The sequence below is a fragment of the Vulpes lagopus genome, chromosome 24 (genome assembly GCF_018345385.1).
Source record: "Vulpes lagopus strain Blue_001 chromosome 24, ASM1834538v1, whole genome shotgun sequence".
Taxonomy (NCBI): Eukaryota; Metazoa; Chordata; class Mammalia; order Carnivora; family Canidae; genus Vulpes; species Vulpes lagopus.
In genome coordinates this window covers 34383776-34408149 of record NC_054847.1, presented here as the reverse complement: position 1 = coordinate 34408149, position 24374 = coordinate 34383776, and the positions used below count along the sequence as shown (strand labels likewise).

The window sequence follows — 24374 nt, the reverse complement described above, 5'->3', positions numbered from 1 at the left end:
CACTGTTAGCTTAGTTGGGTCTGTCTTATTCCAAAGACTATATTCTTTTAAAATTATATTATACTGTCTTACATTATCTAAAAAAAAAAAAAAAAAAAAAAAACCTTTTAGTTACGTGGAAAAGTCTCTCTACTTATCAACCAAAAACATATGTGATTTATAATTTTATATAGTTTAGTCAAAAGGCATTGTGGAGAAAAAAAATGGTACTTTGTATCAACTACTTATCAGACTTTAACAGTTGTATTAATAACTTATTTGATGCTTATTTAAATGATATATTTTAGTAAGATTTTTATTTATTTATTTATTTATTTATTTTTTAGTAAGATTTTTAAATCGTAGTATGTTCAAACTATATACCTTAACATTAATTTCTGTGGATTTGGTAGCAATGTCTATCTGTTACTTCCTAATTGTTAATGATTTATTTTTAAGTGGACTGGTTTAAAATGGAAATCTATGTATAGTCTAATTTTTTTTTTTTTTTTTTTATCTAGTCTCTGTAGAAGCTGAAATCCTTCAATCACTGTTCTTCAAAATGCAATGGAATGTACCGAGGTCTGTATTCCGACTGGCACATAGGACATGCATGGAACCACATAAAGCCAGTCTCTTTGGACACCGTCAAAACATAAAGGGACCATTACTTTTGTACAAAGCTGAATCCAGAGTAGTTTTGGTACAGGGCCGTCAGAAGCAATGGCTGCACTTATCTGCTGTCCAGTGTGTCGCAAAGGAAAGGAAGCCATTCACTGCTCATCCACCCCAGCTGGGGGTCCTTCACCATAAACAGTGGGAGCAAGATATTTTATCCAAGAGGGTTATGTCATCCAAAGCCACATCCCCTGGAACTTCTTCAGAAAAAAAGGAAGAACCTGATCCTTTACAAGACAAATCTATTAATCTATATCAACGATTTAAGAAAACATTTAGACAATATGGGAAAGTTTTGATTCCAGTGCATCTAATAACTTCTGGTGTTTGGTTTGGAACATTTTATTATGCAGCTATAAAGTAAGTTTTTGCTTGGTTGAGCACCTTCCCCTGCTTTGTCAGAATGTGAATCTTTTTAATTATACTAATGAAAGCCTTAAATAAATAGTTTTTTAAATGCTTTAATGTTTTGAACTGATGAATATGACTGCTTTTCATAGCAGTTTTTGACATTTTCATAGCTAAATTTGCTTAGCATGTATAGCAGGGATTATATGAAAATTTTAAACTATCATCTCATTTAATCCTCACAAAAACCATATGAAGTAGGTAATGTAATTCCCATTATATTAATGAGATTAAGGAAGAATAAGTCAAAATAACTTAGCTTTTCTCAAAATATTTTGGAGTCTTAGTTCAAAGCACCTACTCTCATCTATTAACATTTAGCATAGCACAGAAATAAAGAGATTTTGGGAATTTGGCAGCACTATTGAGTTTTATATTTAGATATTCCTTAAAGTGTTCACAAATGTAAAAATATATCTATGATTTTGCCATATGTATGATTTTGGTGGGAAATTAGTATGATATTTTTGCCAAACCCTGACTAATATCTGCTGCAGATACAAAAATGAACAAATTGCAGACTTAGGTTTTAGTGTTACCCACACCTGATACGTGTCAAGGTAAGGCCTTTTGTTCTGATCAGAAGTTAATTTGTTGTACACTTAAAAAATTGGGTGTAGATCTCATGTTAGATGTTCTTACCACAACTAAAATAAACTTTTAAAAAAAGTTAATTTGGTGGGCCTAGCCTGTAGGTATTGTAAAACACAGAATGTCTAGAATGCACCCTTTTCTGTTAAATACTCTTCCTTTCTTTTAAGATAAGTTATATTATTTACAATGTTTTAGGAACAGGAGTACAAACTGAAACAGATCCCAGTGATTTCCAGTGTTTTCCTGCCTCTAGAACCAAGGTGTTCCAGCATGTGCCTATTCCTTTGAGTGCGCTGTGTTGGATTGTGGTGGACTGGGCATGGCAGCTCAATGAGCTCGCATCCTGAGGACAGTGAAATGGCACATTGGACCCCACTTTGACATTTTATAGTAAACTCTCCTTATGAGTCTAGAACGATTTTATTCTTTCCAGAAGTCCATCAGTTTTCAGCATTTGGTTACATTTAATGGCCTGATATTAAGGTATTAATAAAATATGTGAGTTTTATATGTAAAGCTTACTCCTTGAGAAAAGGTTATTTTCTTTACTAAATTAAAAGATAATGAAGACTTATTCTGAGAAAACACAGGATTAGGAGTATTTCTCTACAAAAATTCTGAAGGGATTTTTTTACCTTGTGTAGTTGATGCTGTTCTGATTCTCTTCACATCTTTCTCTCCATTAGCTTCCTAATATTCAATTATATCCTTCTTCATTGTGTATCATTATCCTTTAAGAATTGTCCCTTTCTTTACAGAATATCCTCGTATGTACACTATGGAATTATCTTTTTCATTAATGACATTTTTCTGAACATATATAATATTTATAGAAGTCTTCAGAACTACTCTAGTTTTTAACAGCATAAAATCCTGTGCCATTTTGGATAAAAACTATTATTGGCATTCAGCTCTATATAATTAATGGCTGTCTATATGTCAAATTTTCTTTTTTGAGCTATTGAGGATGTTCTGATGCAATACTGTGAAAAGTGATGAGTGATAGCTCTGCCCTCCTGAGGCTGCCCTTTATAAGCATTTGGCCAGAAGTCCTTGCAGGGAGAAATCTAAGTTTTTAATTAATTGAGTATGAGATTCTGATTTGGGCTCTTAAAAAGAGCACTTTTGTTCTGTTTACTTTTCTTTGCCTTCTTAGGTAAAAGAGTTCTAAACTGAAGAAAGCAGACCGCAAGTAACCTAGTGATTATGAATCATACCTAAGAGGTTTTCAGTGCCATCTGGCACCTAAGGCAGTGGGTGACACTGCCATCCCCTGTGGAATGCACCCTTATTTTATTCTTCCCTTGCGTGTAAACATGGTGGTAAGACTGTGGCACTTGAAGTCCTGTCCCTTTACCTGTCACAGTTTGCCTGTGGCTGGCCGTCAGCGCAGGACTTTGTCAGACCCTGCACCCCAGCCCAGCCATCGCTGTGCCGCAGTTTTGGTCCCACACAGCTGGTTTATGTTCAGTAGGATGTGTTGCTTCCCAGAAACAGTTCTTAATGTTTTTTATTAAATCCTATCTCTTCAGAAAGTTGATTTGTTCTAAGTAAAGATCTTATCACAAGTAATACTTGCAGAATAAGTATTTAGCATTTGTTCTAATGGCAGTGTATCAGTCACTGCCATGTGGTTCTGTTATCAAATTGGAGTTGATTGTATTAAATATAGGTTTTCAATTCAACTGACAAGAGGCTCTCTTTATTTTATTTTGTTTTAGCTGGGCAGAGAGCTGGTATTTGTTACCTACTTAACTATTAAAAGGAGGAGGAAAAAATAGTTTGTAACTTGAAAGATGGGCATTTGACATCACACGGCATTCCTGCCTAGTGTTTATTTTCGTCACTCTGACAACAAGCATTGCTGCCTTTCTAGACATGATAAACAAAGTGTCATTCTGTATTTATTTATTAGCTCAGTGATAAAGATCTTAGGCTTTTCAGATTTCAGGGAGATCTGAATTATACATGTGAATAGATTTTATTTTAATTTAAGCTTTACTGCCGCTGCTCTCTGGCGGACCCTTGCAGAGATCCTACATCCAGCCCGGAGTGCTCCATCTGATCAAACGTAGCTTGATGGCGGCTTTGTTCTACACTTGGATGCCGTGTGTGTTAGGCCTCAGCTTTCTCAAGTTACAGATCCGTTCTGAGGCAAACTCCTGCCTGATCTTCGCTGCATTTTATCTGACTGTGAATGTGCTTTTGCCCTTGTGTATTTCTGCATCAGTTGAAGCGTCCATAGAGCTGGACTTTGTGGAGCCCAGATTTCTGTCAGGCTGTGGAAGCTCAGAGTAAAAGTGACACGGGCGTGTTACTGTTGGAATCAGTCCCTCCCTAGGATTTCATACTTAGCAATTCTAAAGGAAATGAAAGTTATTTTGACTTTAAAATAATCAAACCACCAAATCAGCATTTCAGAAATAAATAGAATCACGGGCACCTGGGTGGCTCAGTTGGTTAAGCATCTGATTCTTGATTTTAGCTCAGGTCATGATCTCTATGAGCCCCACGTGGCTCTCTATGCTCAGTGAGGAATCTGCTTGAGATTCTTTCCCTCAGCCCTCCCCCCTGGCATGTTCTGTCTCTCTCTAAAATAAATACATCTTGAAAGGAAGGAAGGAAGGGAAAAGAGAAGAAAAGAACGAACTAGAATTTGATTTGGGATCAAAGGGCACAATGTCTATAAAACAACAGAGTGAGGGAGAGAGCTTAAGACAGCACATGCCAGTATAGCTATATGTTGATAAACAAGGAAACTAAAAATAGAACTTAGCAGCTCTTATTAGAGACTTCTCTGCTTTCTCTCCCTCCCTGCAAAAACTTGTTGCAATTTATGGTAATTGCTTCTTCACCTGCCTTTTACGCTAACAGAATAGAGGCATCCACTTAGAATAATTGAACTTTCCATCAAACCCATAGAATCATTTATTCTTTATATACCACCACAATAAGTTCTGTTATAATGTTGCTTTTACGGTAATATAGTTTGAGGTGCAATTTTAGAGGTGAAAGCATAGGTCTTGAAGTTTGAATCAGCATTCTGAGGAGGTAGTGTTTGTTTGAGGAAACTAAGACCAAGTCAATGATTTTGATTCTTCCTTCTCAAGTCACTTAAAGCTATTAATTTTACTCTGCTAGATCCTTCTATTTAAAATATAGTGATTAGGGATGTATGTCTCTGTGCGGAAGGAAAGCAGAAGCTACAAGTGGTAAGATAAAGTACAATCTTGATGTTTCTGTACATCATGTTCTTCTAGAGGTAAATCACAGTGCTCGACAATGCAGAAGTGACTTTTAAACAAAATTTGGTTTTGGTGTTTTCAGAAAACTTTGAAAATGTTTATCCTTTGAAGTTTGTGTGTATGCTTACATAAATACGTGTGTATGTATATATGTGTATGTATGTTATATATACACACACACACATATATACATGTACGTTACTTTGTTCTTTAGAGGAGTGACATGTATATATAAATCATTTTGTTTCTTTCTTAGAGGAGTGAATGTGGTTCCTTTTCTAGAACTCATTGGGTTACCTGACAGCATAGTAAACATTCTGAAAAATTCCCAGAGTGGAAATGCACTAACAGCATATGCCTTGTTTAAGGTAAGTACTGTTAAGAATGAATTGCTCTTCACGCTTAACTGGTAACCTGCTCAGTTTCTCATAAAACTCTGTGTTAGTTCCCAGTAGTTATCTTTTGTAACTTAAAATAGCCATATAAAATACCAGTCTAATGGCTAAAGTTTTTTTTTTTTAAGTTTAGATTTTATAAATAAAATGATGGTTTAGGAAGAAGTGCCTTGAGAATAGATCGTTCCTAACTGCTGTAATCAGATAAACGTGGGACTTCCAAATTTCCGGAAGTCATCTTTTTGACATTTCTCACACTTTAGAGTATATAGTTTTCCTTATTCAGAGATCCACGTGTCACTTGACTTGTTAGTGATATTTAGCATTTATTCCACTGTTTACAATAGTTCATCTTCTTGATAAGTAAAGTAGTAAAGTCTAATTCAAATTGTTACATGGGATCAACTTTAGACTTAGTAGCTGTTATGTATTTCCTTTTAGAAGTTTGTTGTCTATAATCTAGCTGTTCTCTGGAGTTGAGACAATGACATCTTTATAAGCAGAGTTTCTATGTCTGTGGATCTTTCTTTTGGAAGAGGAGACTCCATGTAAATTGTAGAATTTAGCCACATTAATCTTATTTTTCTAAGTTGACAATTACGAAGTTCTATATACTATATATCTTCATCATGATATAGAAAACATTTGGAAACTAGGTGCTATCTTATTTTACTTTCATTGTATAAAAATACTTAGAAGTATGGTTTTCTGGTAGTACCAGTAACGTTGTTTTATTCTGTTATCCTCATTAAAATCCTCTGAAATCTTGGGAGATCTCTTTTTTTTTTTTTTTTTTTTTTTGTAATTTTGACTGGAGAGCTAAAGCTTAATTGAATATTTCCAACATGAAAACTTAATAAATCCATAAATGATCAAGTTTCTAGCTATAATGGGTATAATTTACCTTAATAAATCAAACTATCATGATGATTTATTTTTTTATTTTTATTTATTTATGATAGTCACACAGAGAGAGAGAGAGAGAGAGAGGCAGAGACACAGGCAGAGGGAGAAGCAGGCTCCATGCACCGGGAGCCTGATGTGGGATTCAATCCCGGGTCTCCAGGATCGCGCCCTGGGCCAAAGGCAGGCGCCAAACCGCTGCGCCACCCAGGGATCCCTATCATGATGATTTAAGCTGTTTCCCTAATGGCTCCTTATCCCGTGTTCCCATAGCATGTATAGCTCTTAATAGTTCGTATCATGGTCTGGTGTTAGTTGTGTGGGGCTTTTTTGTTTTTTTTTTTTTAATATTTGGTTTCTTTATTTGATTTTAAGTGCTTAGGAATTCAGAGTCATGTCTTCTTTCTCTTTGTTTTCACTATGCCTGGTATTGTGGTTTGTGGGCACATCAGTGTGCAGCGTATGTTTGTTGGATGGAAGTTGAAACATGAACCTGTACACGTAGGTAGGCTAGTGTCAGCATTGTTTCATCCCACTCACTGTTCCTCTGGGAAGTGGGAAATGTGCAGGGGGTTCTCCTGGGTATTTTCTGTAACCCACAGTTTCTCAAGTGCAGTGACAAAACATTGAGATTTATTGCTTCAATAAGGCAAAGCCTCAGAAAAGAGGTGTGGCAAAGAGGAGAAAACACACTTGGGTTTAACCTTGTGACACAGACTAGGACACACTCCTCAGCCCTGTATCACCGTCCCGGAAGTGAACCTTTAGTTTAATTGACAAAAATTTGTTGAGTCCCTACTATGTGTCAAGTGCCATTCTAGTACTGGGAATACTGTAATTAAATAAAATGGTACAGAATTCATGCCCTCATGGAACTTATATTCTAGTGGTGGGAGCCAGCTGGGTAAAGAAGGTAAAGTTAAAACACACACACCACCATGTTTAGATGATGGTAAGTGCTAAGAAGAAAGAACAGCAGCAAGGGAGGACGTGTTTGTGTTGGGGTGTTTTTGGGTATTTTGTTTTCTTCAGAGGGATGTTGCCAGCAGGTGAGAGAGTTGGGTGGAAGAGCATTCAAAGAGAGGAAACACAAATGCAAGGTACTGAGGCTGCAGGCTACCTGGAGTATTGGCGGGAACAGGCAGGATGCCAGTGTGGCTGGGATGAGAGGCAACAGAGCCGCAATCAGATTAGGGGCCCTTATAGCCACGTGAGCACTTCAGCTTTTACTCAGAGGAGGTGGAAAGTCACTGGGCAGTTTTGAGTATCTGACTTGTGTTTTAACAAAATCATTTTGGCTTGTGTATTGAGAACAGACTATACAGGAGGGCAAGGGTAGAAGCCTAGAGACCTAGCAGGAGGAGTTATTGCGGTGGTGTGGGTAAGAGCTGACAGTGGCCAGGACCCAGGGGTAGCAGGAAAGCCCAGGAGACGCAGGTAGATTCTAGATATGTTTTGAAGATGGAGCTGATGGGATTTTTTAATGAATTGAATGTAAATTATGCAAGAGAAAGGAGTTAAAGCTGTCTTGTAGGTTTTTGGCCTGAGCAACTTTAGAGTCGCGGGTGGGTGCCTGGGTGGCTCATTCAGTTAAGTGTCTGCCTTCAGTTTGGGTCATAGTCCCAGAGTCCCAGGATCAAGCCCTGCATCAGGGATCCCTGCACCATGGGGAGTCTGCTTCTCCCTCTGCCTCACACCTCGCTTGTGCTCTCTCTGTCTCTCTCTAATAGATAAAATCTTAAAAAAAAAAAAAATAGAGTTGCAGTCAGCTGAGCCTCTGACTCTCGGTTTAGCTCAGGTTATGATCTGGGGACATGAGATCAAGCCCCTCATCAGGCTCTGCAGAGTCTGAGGTTCTACCCCTCTGCTCCTCTCTCTCCCCCAAATCAATCAATCAATCTTTTGAGAGGAGAGGGAAGGTGTCCTGGTGTCTCCATCCATTAAGAGTCTGACTCCTGACTTTGGGTCAGGTCATGACCTCAGGGTTGTCATGATCAAGCCCCACGTGGGGCTCCCTCTACACTCTATATAAATAAATAAAATAATAGAGTTGCCATTTCCTGAGATGTGGACAGCTTTGAGAGAAGTAGGTTTGGGGCAGGACCATCGAACATCATGAAGCAGTTGTGAACAAATGACATTTTGAGATCCTATTAGACATGCAGGTGGAAATGAGTAGGAGGTTGTATATACTGGAATTTAGGGGAAAGGCTCAGTCTGGAAATCTAAGAATCATTAATGTACAAATGGTACTACAGACATGATCCTGGGCTAAGACGACTGAGGAATGAGGTGGCTGGAGAGAGGGAGTACAGTGCTGCCCCATGGTGTTCAGAGGTAGGCAACAGGAAGAGGAATGGGCAGGAAGGACGGGAAAGGGGCAGCCTCCAAAGCAGAAGGAAATCAGAGAAGTGGGGGCACAGCAGCCAGGCAGGGCATGCTCCAAGAAGTAGAGGGGGGGAGCTGTCTCCATGGTTCTGACGGTTCACAGGCCTCTACAACAACTGTGATGAGAGGTGGGGGTGAAGGCTTGGTTAGAGTAAATTGAAGAGAAAATGAAGAGGGAAATTGGAGATGGAGAGCATAGGCCCCTCTTTCAAAGGGTTTTGGTACTGAAGCTATCAGAATGGGATACAGATGCTCTCCGCTTTTGTGTTGTTCTTTGACCAGTTCATCTAGTACTCAGCTTTGGTCCTTAAATCTCTGGGCAAAGTTGAATCTGTGCATGCCTGCACAGATTTTTTTTTTTTTTTTTTTTTTGGCCTCATGAAAGTTCCCAGTTGGGATTTCAGACCCAAGGTGGATTGTAATGAGAAGGTAGCATGAGGCCTGGAAAAGTCAAAGGGTTTTGGAAGTGAAACTAAACTAAATTCAATGAAGAATAAACATTTGGCCCATGTTTGCTTCTCACCATTTGAAGTAGTTTGGGTCTGGTTTCGTTCTAGATACACAGTGTCCACAGGTTAGCAGGGATTTTAAGGAACAGAGGCAAGTGCATGTTTGTTATTGGTCCTGAGGCATCTTCTCACATTCCCAGGGCGTCTGTCTCCGGGTTCACTAGCACGTGGTTGCAGGCTCCAGGGCTTCTGCGAATATGCTGTAGTCCTTGGGTCAGTGTCTCAGTGACAGATGTTTATAAAATACATTTACAGAAGAGGGAAAAACCCTGTAGCCTGTTGAAGCAATAAAGTAATTTATACTCTTGTCGTTACTAAAAATTTTAATTTCAGATTGTTTTTGCTTAAGACAGTAGTCCTGATGAGCCGTTGATCTCCTGCCTTTGCTTTTCCCCTCAGATTGCAACACCTGCCCGATACACTGTGACTTTGGGAGGAACCTCCTTCACTGTGAAGTATTTGCGTAGTCGGGGCTACATGTCAACACCGCCTCCTGTTAAGGAGTATCTACAAGACAGGATGGAAGAGACCAAGGAGCTTCTCACAGAAAAAATGGAAGAAACAAAGGATAGACTCACTGAAAAATTACAAGAAACCAAAGAGAAAGTTTCTTTTAAGAAAAAAGTAGAATAGAGTGCCTTATATAACAGGTGATAGAACAATTTCTGCACTTTAACCCTTTGGAGACTATGGACAAAGATACATGCTTCTGATTATTTTTTTTTTCGTTAGTTGCCTAAATATACCAGTTCTCTGAGGGTTAAAGGCCTAAGATACCTTCTTTTTAAAGTTAAATATTACTAGAAAAATCAGTGTTTTTTGAAGAGAAAAATGAACCCAGTATAAGATTTTAACGTCAATCACAGCATTAAGCAGCGGTTAATGTCATAAGTCAAAGCTCTTCTTCAGGGTCTTCAGAATCCTACTTGCTTTGTGTTTTATTGCAACCAGAACTTATGCAGATGAAGCCGTTGACTCCTTGAATGACTGATGTGGCCCTACACATGGTGTTAACACTGGATTTTCATCTTTTTCCTTGAGCTTTTAACTATATTCATTTCTCAATGTGGAGACCAACTATTATCGTCAAAACTGCCAGTGAATGAGGGGATATTTAGTGTTTCTGAAAAAATGGTATATAACAGTTATATACATTTAAAATAACACACTTTATATGAAGGAAATGGAATAAAAATTGAGTCCTATGTATGTAAATAAGATGTATTGGTCAGATGTAAATGAAAAATTGACCCTTTAAAAATGATTTTTACCTGAAACTTGTCATGATCAAGTTTTTTAAAGCAAATCTATATGGACATGGTACTTTTTCACCTACAACATAAATCTCTACCATGAATCATTTGTGTTCTCTTCAACTCTTTTGCAGAGGAAAAGTGAAAATAATATTACACTTTAAGTTTATTGTTAAATCCAAATATTCCTAAACCATGATTCAAGTTTGTGGTTCTCAAGCAGATACAGGTGTGGGAGCCGACTCACACCCCCTGCCACGTGGCAGACCTTTGTCTCCATAGGCCAACATCCTCTTAGTCTTTGTTTCAGAGTTAATGTTGATTTCTTGTGCAGTAAATTTTTAAATTGTAGCTTTAATTATAATGAGAGATCCTTTTCCCTTATATTGAAATATGCTTGAGCATTTTACTTGAATCTTTTTTTTTTTTTTTACTAGCAAAGCTATCATTAAATTATCTGCTTGGAATGAAATTCAGCCATTGTCAGATACGAGAGTTGCCATGATTCTGTGAGTGTGTTTGAAAATGTGTGTGTCTGTTTCCTTTGGTTCTAACTGCTTTTACTTCAGTTCTAATCCTTGAGTTGATATTCGGAAAACAGAGTGGCCTCTTTCTAGACGTGTCATTGTTTGGATGATGTGATAAGACAAAATGTCAGAGGGACTTCCAGAAGCAACCCTGTGGGGGATCACTGCTATTGGGATAGACTTTGTATTAAATATTTAATGGCCAAATTTGGAGAATAGTTCAAAGGAAATATTTAAATTTACTCTTGATGCATCTAATCACTATATTGGGACATTTTATGAATTAGTATGCTGTGATTGGAGTCTGTGCCTTTCTCTGTCACGCACACTCTTGAGCACGGAGAAGGGTTTGGTCTCCTGATACACAGCTGAACACAGGATTTCAGCTTGACAGCACATTTTAAAATCTAAAAACAGTTGACATGTTTTAGCTTGCTTATTAAGCAGACATTAAATGCTAAGATATTAACAAATTTCTTGGGTTTTTTGTTTTTTGTTTTTTTAACCACTTGAGACTATGCCTGTGTTTTAACACCTAATGAAACTCTTCTAAAATAACTTACTTTTCACATTGCACAGGGCATATTTTCCTTTAGGGATAAAGTTGGGGTTCTTAGAAGTCACTAATAATCCTGAGACTAAAGTTTTCTTTCCTGACTATCCACCACTTGAGTTTTTGTTGCCATCCGGTTATAGAAAAGGAGATGCTGATGTGAGTGCTTTGAAATTCTCTAGTGAAATAGTCTCTGAAGCGGTGAGTCCTTTTGTCATTATTTGGCATCAGGAATATTTGTATCCTATCAAATGCTGTTGCTAGCATATTGCTAACCTAGTCTTAAGCTACCCATGACTTATAAGGGGGACACCTGTAACATGTTGTTTGTAATATTACTAGCAGGCTAACAGAATGTAGTAATGTGTGTCAGGTTAAACAAATCACTGACATATAGATATGTCACACAGTAAATCCATATAGTTTGCTGTATATAGTAAACTCCCTTGGATTTACAGTCAGCCTTATGCTTTGGATTAATTTGCCCCTACGTTCTTGTGAGAGTGAGTAGAGCAATGTGATATGCATATGTCTTTAAGTAGGATGTGTCAACAAGATAAAGAGGGAGCTATGGCTGAGATTTAACTCCTATAAAGTGGGTGGAAAGGGTGTGCTCCACAAATTAGCAATTGAAATGAAAAATAGGTTAGGCAAGAAACTTCGTGTATTCAGGAATAATAGCAAAACCAGCCTTTTGCTGTACTAAACAAATCTTTTACTGAATCTTTTGCATGCAGTAGGGTGCTGTTTAGATTTCAACAAAGGAGAAAGAGAACAGATATATTGCAATTCCCTTTCTCCTAATAGTGAACATGATAAAATTATGCCTTCAAATGTAGTCTTATATTTATTTTTTTGTTACAAAACATACCCCCCTTTATTTACAAATGAAAGATACCACTGTGATCCTCATGCTCCAGGGTGAAATAGAGCTATTGACTGTCCTACTTTAGTGATCTTAGAAGGTAATTCCAGGAATTGGAAAGATCTTAATAGTTTGGGCCGAAGATGCATTGGGCGAAAAGAAGCAAGGTGTATACTTGACACACCTAAAGGTACACGCAGCAGACTGAAGGCTTCACTCTCCCTGGACACTTGACTGGCCTCGGGCCCCATCCAGCCTTCTGATTCCTGAAAGATCAGGCAATTTGAGCTTATAACTTCTATCGGGGAAGAGCTGTTTCAGGCCACTGGGGTATATTTTTCCCCCTCTGAGATTTCTCTTTTGTGACGTCTGTGCCACGTGGGTTCATTTTAACTAGTCACAGCAAGTCTTTGTCTTGCTTCTCCACGGTTAGGCTTTGAAAATCAAGCTGTGGTCCCTGACGATATCCAACAATAATAACTACAGATCATAATTATCTCATGGCAGTTATCTGGCTATTTCCATAAGCATGAGCTTAGTAGAAAGAATGCATCTTGATTCTGGGACCCTTTCTGGTGACGTGATGCCACAGTGGGGAAGTGCGCAACAGCCAAGAGTCTTCTCAGGGCGTGTTTTCCACATCGTGTTTTCTCCGGGACAACATGGTCTGTGACGGCAGAAGTTGGGAGACAGTTAAAAGACTCTCCACGTGCTGCCTAAGTATATCCTGCATTCAGCCTGAAAACGCAGGTTGCGTGGAGCCTTTCTTCTTTCATTCCCTCTGCCTCCATCTGCCCAGCTTCTTCTGTTTTGAATTCTGATCAGTTTAAAGGTCAGAAAACTGTGAGTGTGCATGCACGCCTGCCTGGTTCTCTGTGGAGCACAGGCCGGACTCCTCCGCCGTCTCTGGTGGGCAGGCCCACGTGGCCCAGCTTCAGGAAGAGTGGGATGGCAAGCTTGCAGTTCCCAGACTTTTCTATCACGTACATGGTGAGAGCCTCTTACTGTATTGTGATAGTTCCGTAGACATTACCCTAAGCATATGGCATAGGAAATTGTGGCAAATCTGTATTGTCTCTTTTACCAATAGATGTTTTAGCTCCTTAAAACCAAATTAGATTTTTAAATCTAAAAAAAAAAAAAAAGAAAACATAAACATACAGCATTTTCTCTCCATGCACAAGTATTTCAGTTGTAATGACCTTTTATGAACTTCCAAGTACTAGATTTAAGATTCTGTAATTATTGAAGTGTATTTTGATTTGTGTTTTATTGAATCTGGGTCAGCATTTTCTTTGGACACTTAAAATGGTGACTACTTAATTGTCACCATTGCTGTCCTTCTCTGAGAATAGTGGCTGTTTTCATTCTCCTTACGCTAACGGTGCCAAAAGCAGGGTCTGTGAAGTCCTCTAATATGATGGCTCTGACTGCCCTCCAGCGACCTCTGGAGATAATATTACAGAGCTTGTTGCTGTGGTGCTCCACCAACTGGCACTTTTTATTCTATTAAAGAGGATGCAGGATATAGTGGATTGTAACTTAATTATTACTTCTTTTGGTTCAGAAATAAGGGACAAGTATTAGTACTTTCCCCAAAAAGTTGGAAATAATCATCAAACACTTGTCTGCAAAATCTAATGCAACTTTTGTTGAGAAATCTAGACCGTTTGGTAACTGCATTATTTTAAAAGCATTTTAGAGTAATGAGTTCTGAGTTGTACACCCTAGGCTTGCAGAGAATTTATATAGAATTTTGCCTTTAGTGGATCATTTTAGAACTGAGACCAATACTTTTAGTTGAAGAAAGGAGAGGAGGAGAACTGGGTCTGGAATTCAGATCCCAATTTCCAGTGTATTTGATTTTTTTTTTTTTTTCTGCTTATGCCAGGCATGAAAATAAAGTAAGTCCATGCTTTGGGTCCTTTGAAATTCTTTGTATTTTTGGAGCTGAAGCCAATTTATTAACATTCTTTGCCTGTCTCTTCTGCTGGTGTTTTCCATCTTCTTTGGGCTTTTAACCTTCTAATTTTTCTTTAAATTGCTCACAGTCTACTACTTTCATCCTTTTCTCTTTAGAGTGGTAGGAAGGGAAGAAAGTACCTATCCTGTTCTCTCATGTACAGCTACAGAGAGAAGATACTGCTTCGTTTCCCATGCTCCAACATCACTTCCCTAGCCTGTGACATGAGGTTTGTCCAGGGCCAGTCAGTGCTGGCGTCTTCTTGCTATCTGGGTTGACCTTGGCAAAGCAGCTGTTAGTAGCTATTTTCAAACACCTAAATCCATACTGGAGAGCAAGTAATTAAAACTTGGTAATTAGATCTAGTCTTTATATATCTGCACATTTAATCTTTCATATATCCTAAGAGGATTTGACCTCAGGAAATTGTCCCATTGCCCCTTTGGCAAAAAGGGAGTTTGCGTTTTCCCACTGCTCCTATGTGGAGGGTCCCGTTAGTGGCCATGATGTGTGAGCCTGTGTCTGTGGCACGCTTGAGCCAACTCAGATTGGAATTTTCCATTTACTTGAGGCCAGTCACTGGAACATCTGAAGCCATCAGAAGCTGGAATTTATGGGAAATTTTAGCACTGAGAAGTTTAGCATATCCCTGATTAAGAATGATCAGGTTTCACCAAAGGAAAGAGGTTGGCTTCACTGAGTCCCAAGGAAATGCGACCAGACTTAAACCCCGGCATGTCACGCCCTGGTGAGCAGCTGTGCGGTACGGCGAGGTGACACAGAGAACAGCTGTAGTCTTCAGTGTTGTCTTGTTACTCGTGTTCTGCGCAGGGAGACCTGTCTAAGGGACCTGATGGGCTAAACTTTGCTGCATTTGCCTTGCATCCCCGTCACTCATGTAGCTTGCATGAGCACTTCATGGCTAATCAGCAAGGATGATGAGAACCAAATATGTTCCTGTTCGTGGGCAGCACCCCATCTGGGTGGGTCGCCACATCTTGCCTCCCCTCCTCTGTAGCTGTGCTTGGCTGAAGCACTTGCAGGCGGAGACTGGCTGATGGAGAAAGAAACCTCAGAGTGGAAATGGAGAATACACATGCTCATCCGAGGCTTCAAGGAGGTTGACAGTAAGGCAAAGCCTGAGTGTCCGTGGGCCGCATTCTGGAGGAGTGTGATCATGCCCCTGTTAGGGACGAACAGTGAAGGCTATGGCATGGGTTCTAGATGCAGAAAGGCAGGGGTGCCTGAAGTGCAAGGTCCTGGCCTTGGGGGCTGGAGGTTCATCGAGGGTCTCCTTCAGGACAAAACGGGGGAAGTAAAAAGAATGCTGAAGTAACAGAGCCCAAATCAGCACTAGCTGCTCCCTAACCTAAAAAGAAAGCCAGATGAGGAAAAAGGATGAGGGGAGGGGGGCAACGAGGGAAAATATTTTTTAAACTATTTTCTCTTTGCATTTTCACATTGTTTCTAAGGTTAAGACACACATACACACCCTGCTCCCAACCCCGCACTGTGGTTCATTAAAGCATAAAAATCTGTATATGGCAACAATAACGAAGAGGGAAATGTATTTTACTTAAAATCTATGGGAAGGAAGTTTTAGGCCTGGTAATTAAGTCTTTACTTTGACATTGGACTCTTCGAATCTAAATTGTACAAATTGCTGTGGAGCACTAACATCTGAATTTTTGTTTCCAGTTTTACTGAGAAATAATTGACATACACTACTGTATAAGTTTAAGCTGTACAGCATAGTGGTTTGATTTGCATATATTGTGAAATGATGCCTGCATTAGGTTCAGTTAACTCCATCTTCTCACATAGATAAAAAATGTTTTAAAAAGATTGTGATGAGAAACCTTAGGATTTACTCCCTTAACGACGATGCTATGTATCACAAGGTAGGGTTAGCTACTACTCATCCCTAGTGCTTATTTAACTTACAACTGGAAGTTTGTACATTTTAAAAAATTTTATTTAGATTCAATTAATGGGGTAGCCCGGGTGGCTCAGCAGTTTAGCGCCGCCCTCAGCCCAGGGGGTGATCCTGGAGACCCGGGATCGAGTCCCACATCGGGCTCCCTGCATGGAACCTGCTTCTCCCTCTGCCTGTGTCTCTGCCTCTGTCTCTCTCTTTCTCATAAATGAATAAATAAAATATTTAAAAAATAAATAAAATCAATGAATATATAGTGTATTATCTATTTTAGAGGCAGAGTTCAGTGATTAATCAGTTGTATGTAACACCCAATGCTCATCACATCACATGCCCTCCTTAATGCCATCACCTGGTTACCCCATCTTCCAGGACACTTCCCCTCCAGCAACCCTCAGTTTGTTTCCTATTATTAACAGTCTCGTATGGTCTGTCTCCGTCTCTAATTTTGTCTTCTTTTATTTTTTCCTCCAATCCCTTATGTTCCTCTGTTTTGTTTCTTAAATTCCACAAATAAATGAAATCATATAATTGTCTTTCTCTGACTGACTTGTTTCGCTTAGCATAGTACCTCTGTTTCTATCCACATCATTGCAAATGGCAAGATTTCTTATTTTCATGGTTGAGGAATATCACATTGTATACAGAAACCACATCTTCTTTATCCATCATCTGTCGATGGACACCGAGGCTCCTTCCACAGTTTGGCTATTGTGGACATTGCTGCTATGAACATTGGGGTGCAGGTGTCCTGGCGTTTCACTGCATCTGTATCTTTGGGGTAAATCCCCAGCAGTGCAATTGCTGGGTCGTAGGGCAGGTCTATTTTTAACCCTTTGAGGAACCTCCACACAGTTTTCCAGAGTGGCTGCACCGGGTCACATTCCCACCAACAGGGCAGGAGGGTTCCCCTTGCTCCACATTCTTTCCAACATTTGTGGTTTCCTATCTTGTTAATTTTCCCCATTCTCACTGGTGTGAGGTGGGATCTCTTGGTGGTTTTGATTTGTATTTCCCTGATGGCAAGTGATGCGGAGCATGTTCTCATGTGCTTGTTGGCCATGTCTATGTCTTCCTCTGTGAAATTTCTGTTCATGTCTTCTGCTCATTTCATGATTGGATTGTTTGTTTCTTTGCTGTTGACTTTGATAAGTTCTTTATAGATCTTGGATACTAGTCCTTGATCTGATACGTCATTTGCAAATATCTTCTCCCATTCTGTAGGTTGTCTTGTAGTTTTGTAGACTGTTTCTTTTGCTGTGCAGAAGCTTCTTATCCTGATGAAGTCCCAATAATTCATTTTTGCTTCTGTTTCCCTTGTCTTCATGGATGTGTCTTGCAAAAAGTTTCTGTGGCCAAGCTCAAAAGGGTGTTGCCTGTGTTCTCCTCTAGGATTTTGATGGAATCTTGTCTCACATTTAGATCTTTCATCCATTTTGAGTTTATCTTTGTGTATGGTGAAAGAGAGTGGTCTAGTTTCATTCTTCTGCACGTGGCTGCCCAATTTTCCCAGCACCATTTATTGAAGAGACTGTCCTTTTTCCAGTGGATGATCTTTCCTGCTTTGTCGAATATTAGTTGACCATAAAGTTGAGGGTGCACTTCTGGATTCTCTATTCTGTTCCATTGATCTATGTGTCTGTTTTTGTGCCAGGACCACACTGTCTTGATGACCACAGCTTTGTAGGACAACCTGAAATGTGGCATTGTGATGCCCCCGCTCTGGTTTTCTTTTTAAATATTTTCCTGGCTATTCGGGGTCCTTTCTGATTACACACAAATCTTACGATTATTTGTTCTAACTCTCTGAAGAAAGTCCATGGTATTTTGATAGGGATTGCACTAAATGTGTACATTGCCCTGGGTAACATTGACATTTTCACAATATTAATTCTTCCAATCAATGAGCATGGAATATTTTTCCATCTCTTTGTGTCTTCCTCCATTTCTTTCAGAAGTGTTCTGTAGTTTTTAGGGTATAGATCCTTTACCTCCTTGGTTAGGTTTATCCCTAGGTATCTTATGCTTTTGGGTGCAATTGTAAATGGGATTGACTCCTTAATTTCTCTTTATTCAGTCTCGTGGTTAGTATATAGAAATGCCACTGACTTCTGGGCATTGATTTTGTATCCTGCCACAATGACGAATTGCTGTATGAGTTCTAGCAATTTTGGGGTGGAATCTTTTGGGTTTTCTATGGACAATATCATGTCATCGGCAAAGAGGGAGAGTTTGACTTCTTCTTTGCCAATTTGAATGCCTTTTATTTCTTTTTGTTGCCTGATTGCTGAGGCTAGGACTTCTAGGACTATGTTGAATAGCAGTGGTGAGAGTGGACATCCCTGTCGTGTTCCTGATCTTAGGGAAAAGGCTCCCAGTGTTTCCCCATTGAGAATGATATTTGCTGTGGGCTTTTCGTAGATGGCTTTTAAGATGTTGAGGAATGTTCCCTCCATCCCTACACTCTGAAGAGTTTTGATCAGAAATGGATGCTGTATTATATCAAATGTTTTCTCTGCATCTATTGAGGGAATCATATGGTTCTTGTTTTTTCTCTCATTGATGTGATCTATCACATTGATTTCTTTACAAGTGTTGAACCAGCCTTGCATGCCAGGGTCAATCCCACTTGCTCATGGTGAATAATCTTCTTCATGTACTGTTGGATTCTATTGGCTAGTATCTTGTTGAGAATTTCTGCATCTGTGTTCATCAGGGATATGGGTCTATAATTCCCCTTTTTGGTGGGGTTTTGTCTGGTTTTGGAATTAGGGTGATGCTGGCCTCATAGAACGAGTTTGGAAGTATTACGTCCCTTTCTATCCTTTGGAACAGCTTTAGTAGAATAGGTATTGTTTCTTCTTTAAACATTTGATAGAATTCCCCTGGGAAGCCAGGAGTTCTAGTGTCAAAGCATTGTGGTCTGAAAATATGCAGGGGACAATCTCAATCTTTTGGTATCAGTTGAGACCTGATTTGTGACCCAGTATGTGGTCTATTCTGGGAGAAAGTTCCATGTGCACTTCAGAAGAATGCATATTCAGTTGCCTTAGGATGAAATGTTTATATATCTGTGAAATTTATACGGTCCAGTGTATCATTCAAGGTCCTTATTTCTTTGGTGATGTTGTGCTTAGAATATCTGTCATTTGCTGAAAGTGCCATGTTGAAGTCTCCTACTATTAGTGAATTATTAAGTATGTCTTTACTTTGGTTATTAATTGATTAATATATTTAGCAGCTCCCACATTAGGGGCATAAATGTTCATGACTGTTAGGTCTTCTTGTTGGATAGACCCTTTAAGTATGATATAGTGTCCCTCTTCATCTCTTAGTAAAGTCTTTGTTTTAAAAATCTAAATATATGGTATGCTTTCTTTTGAGGACCACTGAATGGTAAATGGTTCTCCAACCTTTCATTTTCAGGCTGTAGGTGTCTTTAGGTCTAAAAGAAGTCTCTTGTAGACAGCAGGTAGATGGGTCTTGCCCTTTTATCCAGTCTGAAACCCTGTGTCTTTTGATGGGATCATTTAGCCCATTCACGTTCAGAGTAACTATTGAAAGATACAAATTTAGTGTCATTGTAATACCTACTCAGTCCCTGTTTTTGTGGATTGTTTCCGTGGGCTTCCTCTTTCTTTTGCAGGGTCCCTCTTAATATTTCTTGCAGAGCTGGTTTGGTGGTCACATGTTCTTTCAATTTCTGCCTATCTTGGAAGCTCTTTACCTATTCTGAATGACAGCCTTGCTGGATACAGTATCCTTGGCTGCAGGTTCTTCTCATTTAGGACCCTGAATATATCCTGCCAGCCCTTTCTGGCTTGCCAGGTCTCTGTGGAGAGTCTGCTGTTAATCTGATATTTATCCACATATAAGTTAAGAATCTCTTATCTCTTGCTGCTTTATGGATTTTATCTTTATCTTTGAAATTTGCAAGTTTCACTATTACATGTCAAGGTGTTGAATGGTTTTTATTGATTTCTTTGTGTGGTCCCCTCTATCTCTTGGATCTGGATGCCTGCTTCCCCCCAGTTTAGGGAAGTTCTCATCTATAATTTGTTCAAATATACTTTGTGGTCCTCTCTCTCTCTCCCAGCCTCTTCTGGAATCCCAATTAGACGTATATTATTCCTTCTCAAACTATCATTTATTTTCCTCAGCCTTTCCTTATGGGCTGTTAATTTTTTTTCCCCTCAGCTTCCTTCCTTTCCATCAACTTATCTTCTCTGTCATTCTTTCTTCCATCTCATTAACCTTGCAGTTAGAGCATCTAGTTTAGACTGTATCTCAGTTAAAGTATTTTCTTTTTATTTAGGCCTGATTCGATCTCTATTCTGCAGTAAGTTTCTAGAATCCTTTATGTCTTTTTCCAGAGCCACCACTAGTTTTATACTTCTGAATTGTATTTCTGATGTGGTATTTAAATCCATTTTCCACAATTCTGTGTCAGAGAGAATTGCTTCTGGTTCTTTCTTTTGTGGTGAATTCTTCCTTCTAGTCATTTTATTCAGTGCAGAGTCTCTGCATGAGCGAGCAGAGTAAAAAATATCAATGATGACCTCAGTAAATACACCCCAGATAATTCCAAAGATGTCAGAGACCAGAAAATAAAAAAGTAAAAGAGAGCAAAATAATAGGACCACTAAAGTGAAAAACAAGTTTTAAAACAAAATAATAAGAATAAAAATAAAAAACAAACAAACAAAAAAGGATGGGGAATATTGGAGAGACAATATAATAGGTCCTGTCTGGACCTACAGGGTGATCCTCTTGGTTCTGAGTGTATTTTGTTCTGTATGTTAGAAGATGCTCAATTCCAAATTTATATAAACCAGCAACACTTACATAAAGACCCAACATCAACCACAAAAACAAGATAAAAGAATGGGGCAGAATGGGAAGGAAGAGAGAATATAGTCTCATGAAGGAAACAACAGAGTGTTCCACTTGGTTCTGGTTGTATTTTGGTCTGTGTGTTAGAAGGTACTAACTTACACCAGTATAAAACAAAATGAGTCAGAAAAAAACAAAAACCAAAAACCTATAACTCATGTATCTACCAAAATTAAATTGAATACGTTGAAAAATGAAAGATTTGTGACCCAGTATGGCTCAGAAATATTCTATATTACATCTAAGACATGTAACTGTAGAAATATGAAAGTCAAAAGGGAAAAAGCTTAAAAACAAAGAGTTGTTAAAATATTGTAGTTAAGGCAAGAAAAGAGAAAAAATATTGCAAATTTTTAACCTGAAATAACGAATCATAATGGAAAAAAAAAAAGTCTAGTTCTATATGCTATTTTTCCTCGGTCCTGGAGTTTTCCAGTGCTGCTTGTTCAGTAAACTTGCTCTTCCCCTGTTCTTCCAGCAGTTCTTCTGGGGAGGGGCCTGCTGTGGTGATTCTCAGGAGTGTTGTGCCTGGGTGGAGATGTCCTGTCCCTCGCCAGGTGCTGGGCTCAGTCTGAGCTGTTTACCCTGTGAGGCCTCTCTAGAGCACACCCCACCCTCCTAAAGTGAAAGGTGAAAAAAAGAGAAAAAAATATGCGGTGGCCAGATCTCCAGCTCTGGAGCCAAGAGCTCCCTGAGAGTAATTAACCACAGTCATCCAGTCCACCCTGGCTGAGATGCTCCTGGGGGCAGGCCTAGAGCCATCTCTGTCCTTTGTGGGCTTTAGGGTAAAGGGAGCTCTGGAGCCGGCCCGTGTAACCCACCAGCTTCCCCCAAATGCCCCGGAGGGTTGTGGGGCTCCAGCCCTTTACCGAGATCAGACTGTGTCTTTGGGTATATTGAGGCTTCACTGGCTGTCCTGCATTTCTGTCCTATTTCCCTGCTGAGCACTTTTCATTCAGGGAAGACATTGGGGCCCAGATTTCTAAAGTTCCCATTTGTCCTCCCCACTGCTTTCCTGCTGCGACTTTCATGGCTCCCCTCCCTTGCCTTTCTTCTTTTTAGTTTTCCTGCCTTGTGGAAGAGATAGCTTTTCTCTCTGTAGCATTCCAGCTCTTCTCTCTTTATATCTCAGGTTGAAATCATAGGTGTTCAGGATGGTTTGAAAGTTATCAAGGTAAGTTGGGGGGACCAGATCAATCAAGGACCCCTACTCTGCCACCATCTTGCCTCCTGAACTCCCTTCCCTTCTCTTTTTAGTTTTTTGAGGATTCTCCATACAATTTTCCATGTAGCTGCTCCGATTGACTGTCCCGTGAACAATGCATGAGGTTTCCCTTTTCTCTATATCCTTGCCAGCATTTGTTATCTCCTGTCTTTTTGATGATAGCCATTCTAACAATTGTGAGGTAGTATCTCATTGTGGTCTTAATTTACATTTCCCTAATAACTAGTGATGTTGAGCCTCTTTTCATGTGCCCATTGGCCTTTCATGTCTTCTTTGAAGAAACGTTTACTCATGTCACTTGTCTATTTTCTAATTGGGTTGTCTTTGTTATTGAGTTATAGGTGTTCTTTATGTATTTTGGATATTAACCTCTTATCAGATATATGGCTTATAAATATTTTCTTCCATTCCGTAGGTTCTTTTCATTTTGTTGATGGTTTTCTTTTGCTGTGCAGAAGCTTTGTAGTTTGATGTAGTCCCACTTGTTTTTATCTTATGTTGCTTGCACTTTAGGTGTGATTCCCAAAAAGTCATTACTAAGTCCCCTACCAATGAGGATTTTTCCTATATCTTCTAAGAATTTCATGATTTTAGGTTATAAGTCTTTAATCCATTTTGAATTAATTTTTTTTCATTTTGAATTAATTTTTGTTAGTGGTATAAGACAGAGGTCAAGTTTTATTCTTTCACATGTAAATGTCCAGTTTTTCCAGCAGCATTTACTGAAAAGTCTGTCTTTGTTGTGTATTCTTGACTTTCTTGTCAAATACTAGTTGACTATATATTCTTGGCTTTATTTCTGGGCTCTTGATTCTGTTCCATTGGTTTATTGGCCTGTTTTTTTATGCCAGTGCCATACTGTTTTAATGACTATAGCTTTATATTGTGCCTTGAAATCAGGAGGTGTAGTGCCTTCTGCTATGTTCTTTCCCAGGATTTCTTGGGCTATTTTGTGATTCCATATATATTTTAGGAGTGGGTTTTTTTTCTATTTACATAAAAAACACCATTGGAATTTTGATAAGGATTGCATTGAATCTATAGATGGCTTCTGGTAGTATTGATATTTTAACAATGTTAATTCTTCTGATCCATGAACATGGGATATTATTCATTAATGTCTTCCTCAATTTATCAGTTTATAATTATATCAGTCTTATAGTTTTCAGAGTAGAGATCTTTTATGTCCTTGGTTAAATTTATTTCTTATTCCTTAGTATTGTTTTTGATGAAGTTATAAACGGGATCAATTTCTTTATTATTTTTTCAGAAAATTCATTGTTAATATTAGAAAATTCATTGTAAGTATATAGAAATGCTACTGATTTTGTATGTTAATGTTATATCTTGTACCTTTACTGAATTTGTTCATTAGTTCAAACAATGTTTTTGGTTGAGACTTTAGGATTCTCTGTATATAAAATCAGAGCATCTGCAAATAGAGACAATTTTACTTCTTCCTTTTTTTAAAGATTTGTTTATTTATTTGTTTTGGGAGAGAGAGAGGGAGGGAGGGAGAGACAGTGAGTGAGCATGAGCAGGAAGGCAGAGGGAGAGGGAGAGAGTATCTCAAGCGGACTCTGAACCAAGCACAACCCGAACTGACATCAAGTCAGACACTCAAGTGACCACACCATGCAGGCATCCCCTTCCTTTTCAATTCTAATAACTTATTTCTTTTTCTTGCCTGGATGCTCTGAATAGGGCCTCTAGTATTGTGTTGAATAGTAGTGAGAGTAGGTAATTTGCTTGTGTTGGACCATCCTTGCATCACAGGGATAAATCCCACCTCATCATGGAGAATGATCCTTTTAGTACTGCTGAATTCATTTACTAATATCTTGAGAAGTTTTGCATCTCTCTTCATCAGGGACATTGACCTCTAGTTTTATTTTCTACTGGTGTCCTTATCTGGCTTTAGTATTAGGGTAATGTTTGTCTTGTGAAATAAGTTTGGGAGTATTCCTTCATCTTCAGTTTTTTGGAAGAGTTTGAGAAGAATTGGAGTTAATACTTTAAATGTTTGGTAAAATTCACCAGCGAAACCATCTGGTCCTGGG

At 38.9% G+C, this 24374-nt stretch overlaps 1 protein-coding gene across 1 annotated transcript in view; it reads left to right on the top strand.

Moving 5' to 3' along the window:
- FAM210A (family with sequence similarity 210 member A) overlaps window positions 1-16321 on the top strand; it is a 34487-nt gene extending 18166 nt beyond the window's left edge. The window contains exons 2-4 of the mRNA XM_041739784.1: window positions 501-1017; window positions 5161-5272; window positions 9499-16321. Of these exons, the coding sequence (XP_041595718.1) occupies window positions 542-1017; window positions 5161-5272; window positions 9499-9732 (822 nt within the window). The 5' untranslated portion in view covers window positions 501-541 and the 3' untranslated portion in view covers window positions 9733-16321. The remainder of the gene's footprint in view (window positions 1-500; window positions 1018-5160; window positions 5273-9498) is intronic.
- The last annotated feature ends 8053 nt before the right edge of the window (window positions 16322-24374 follow it).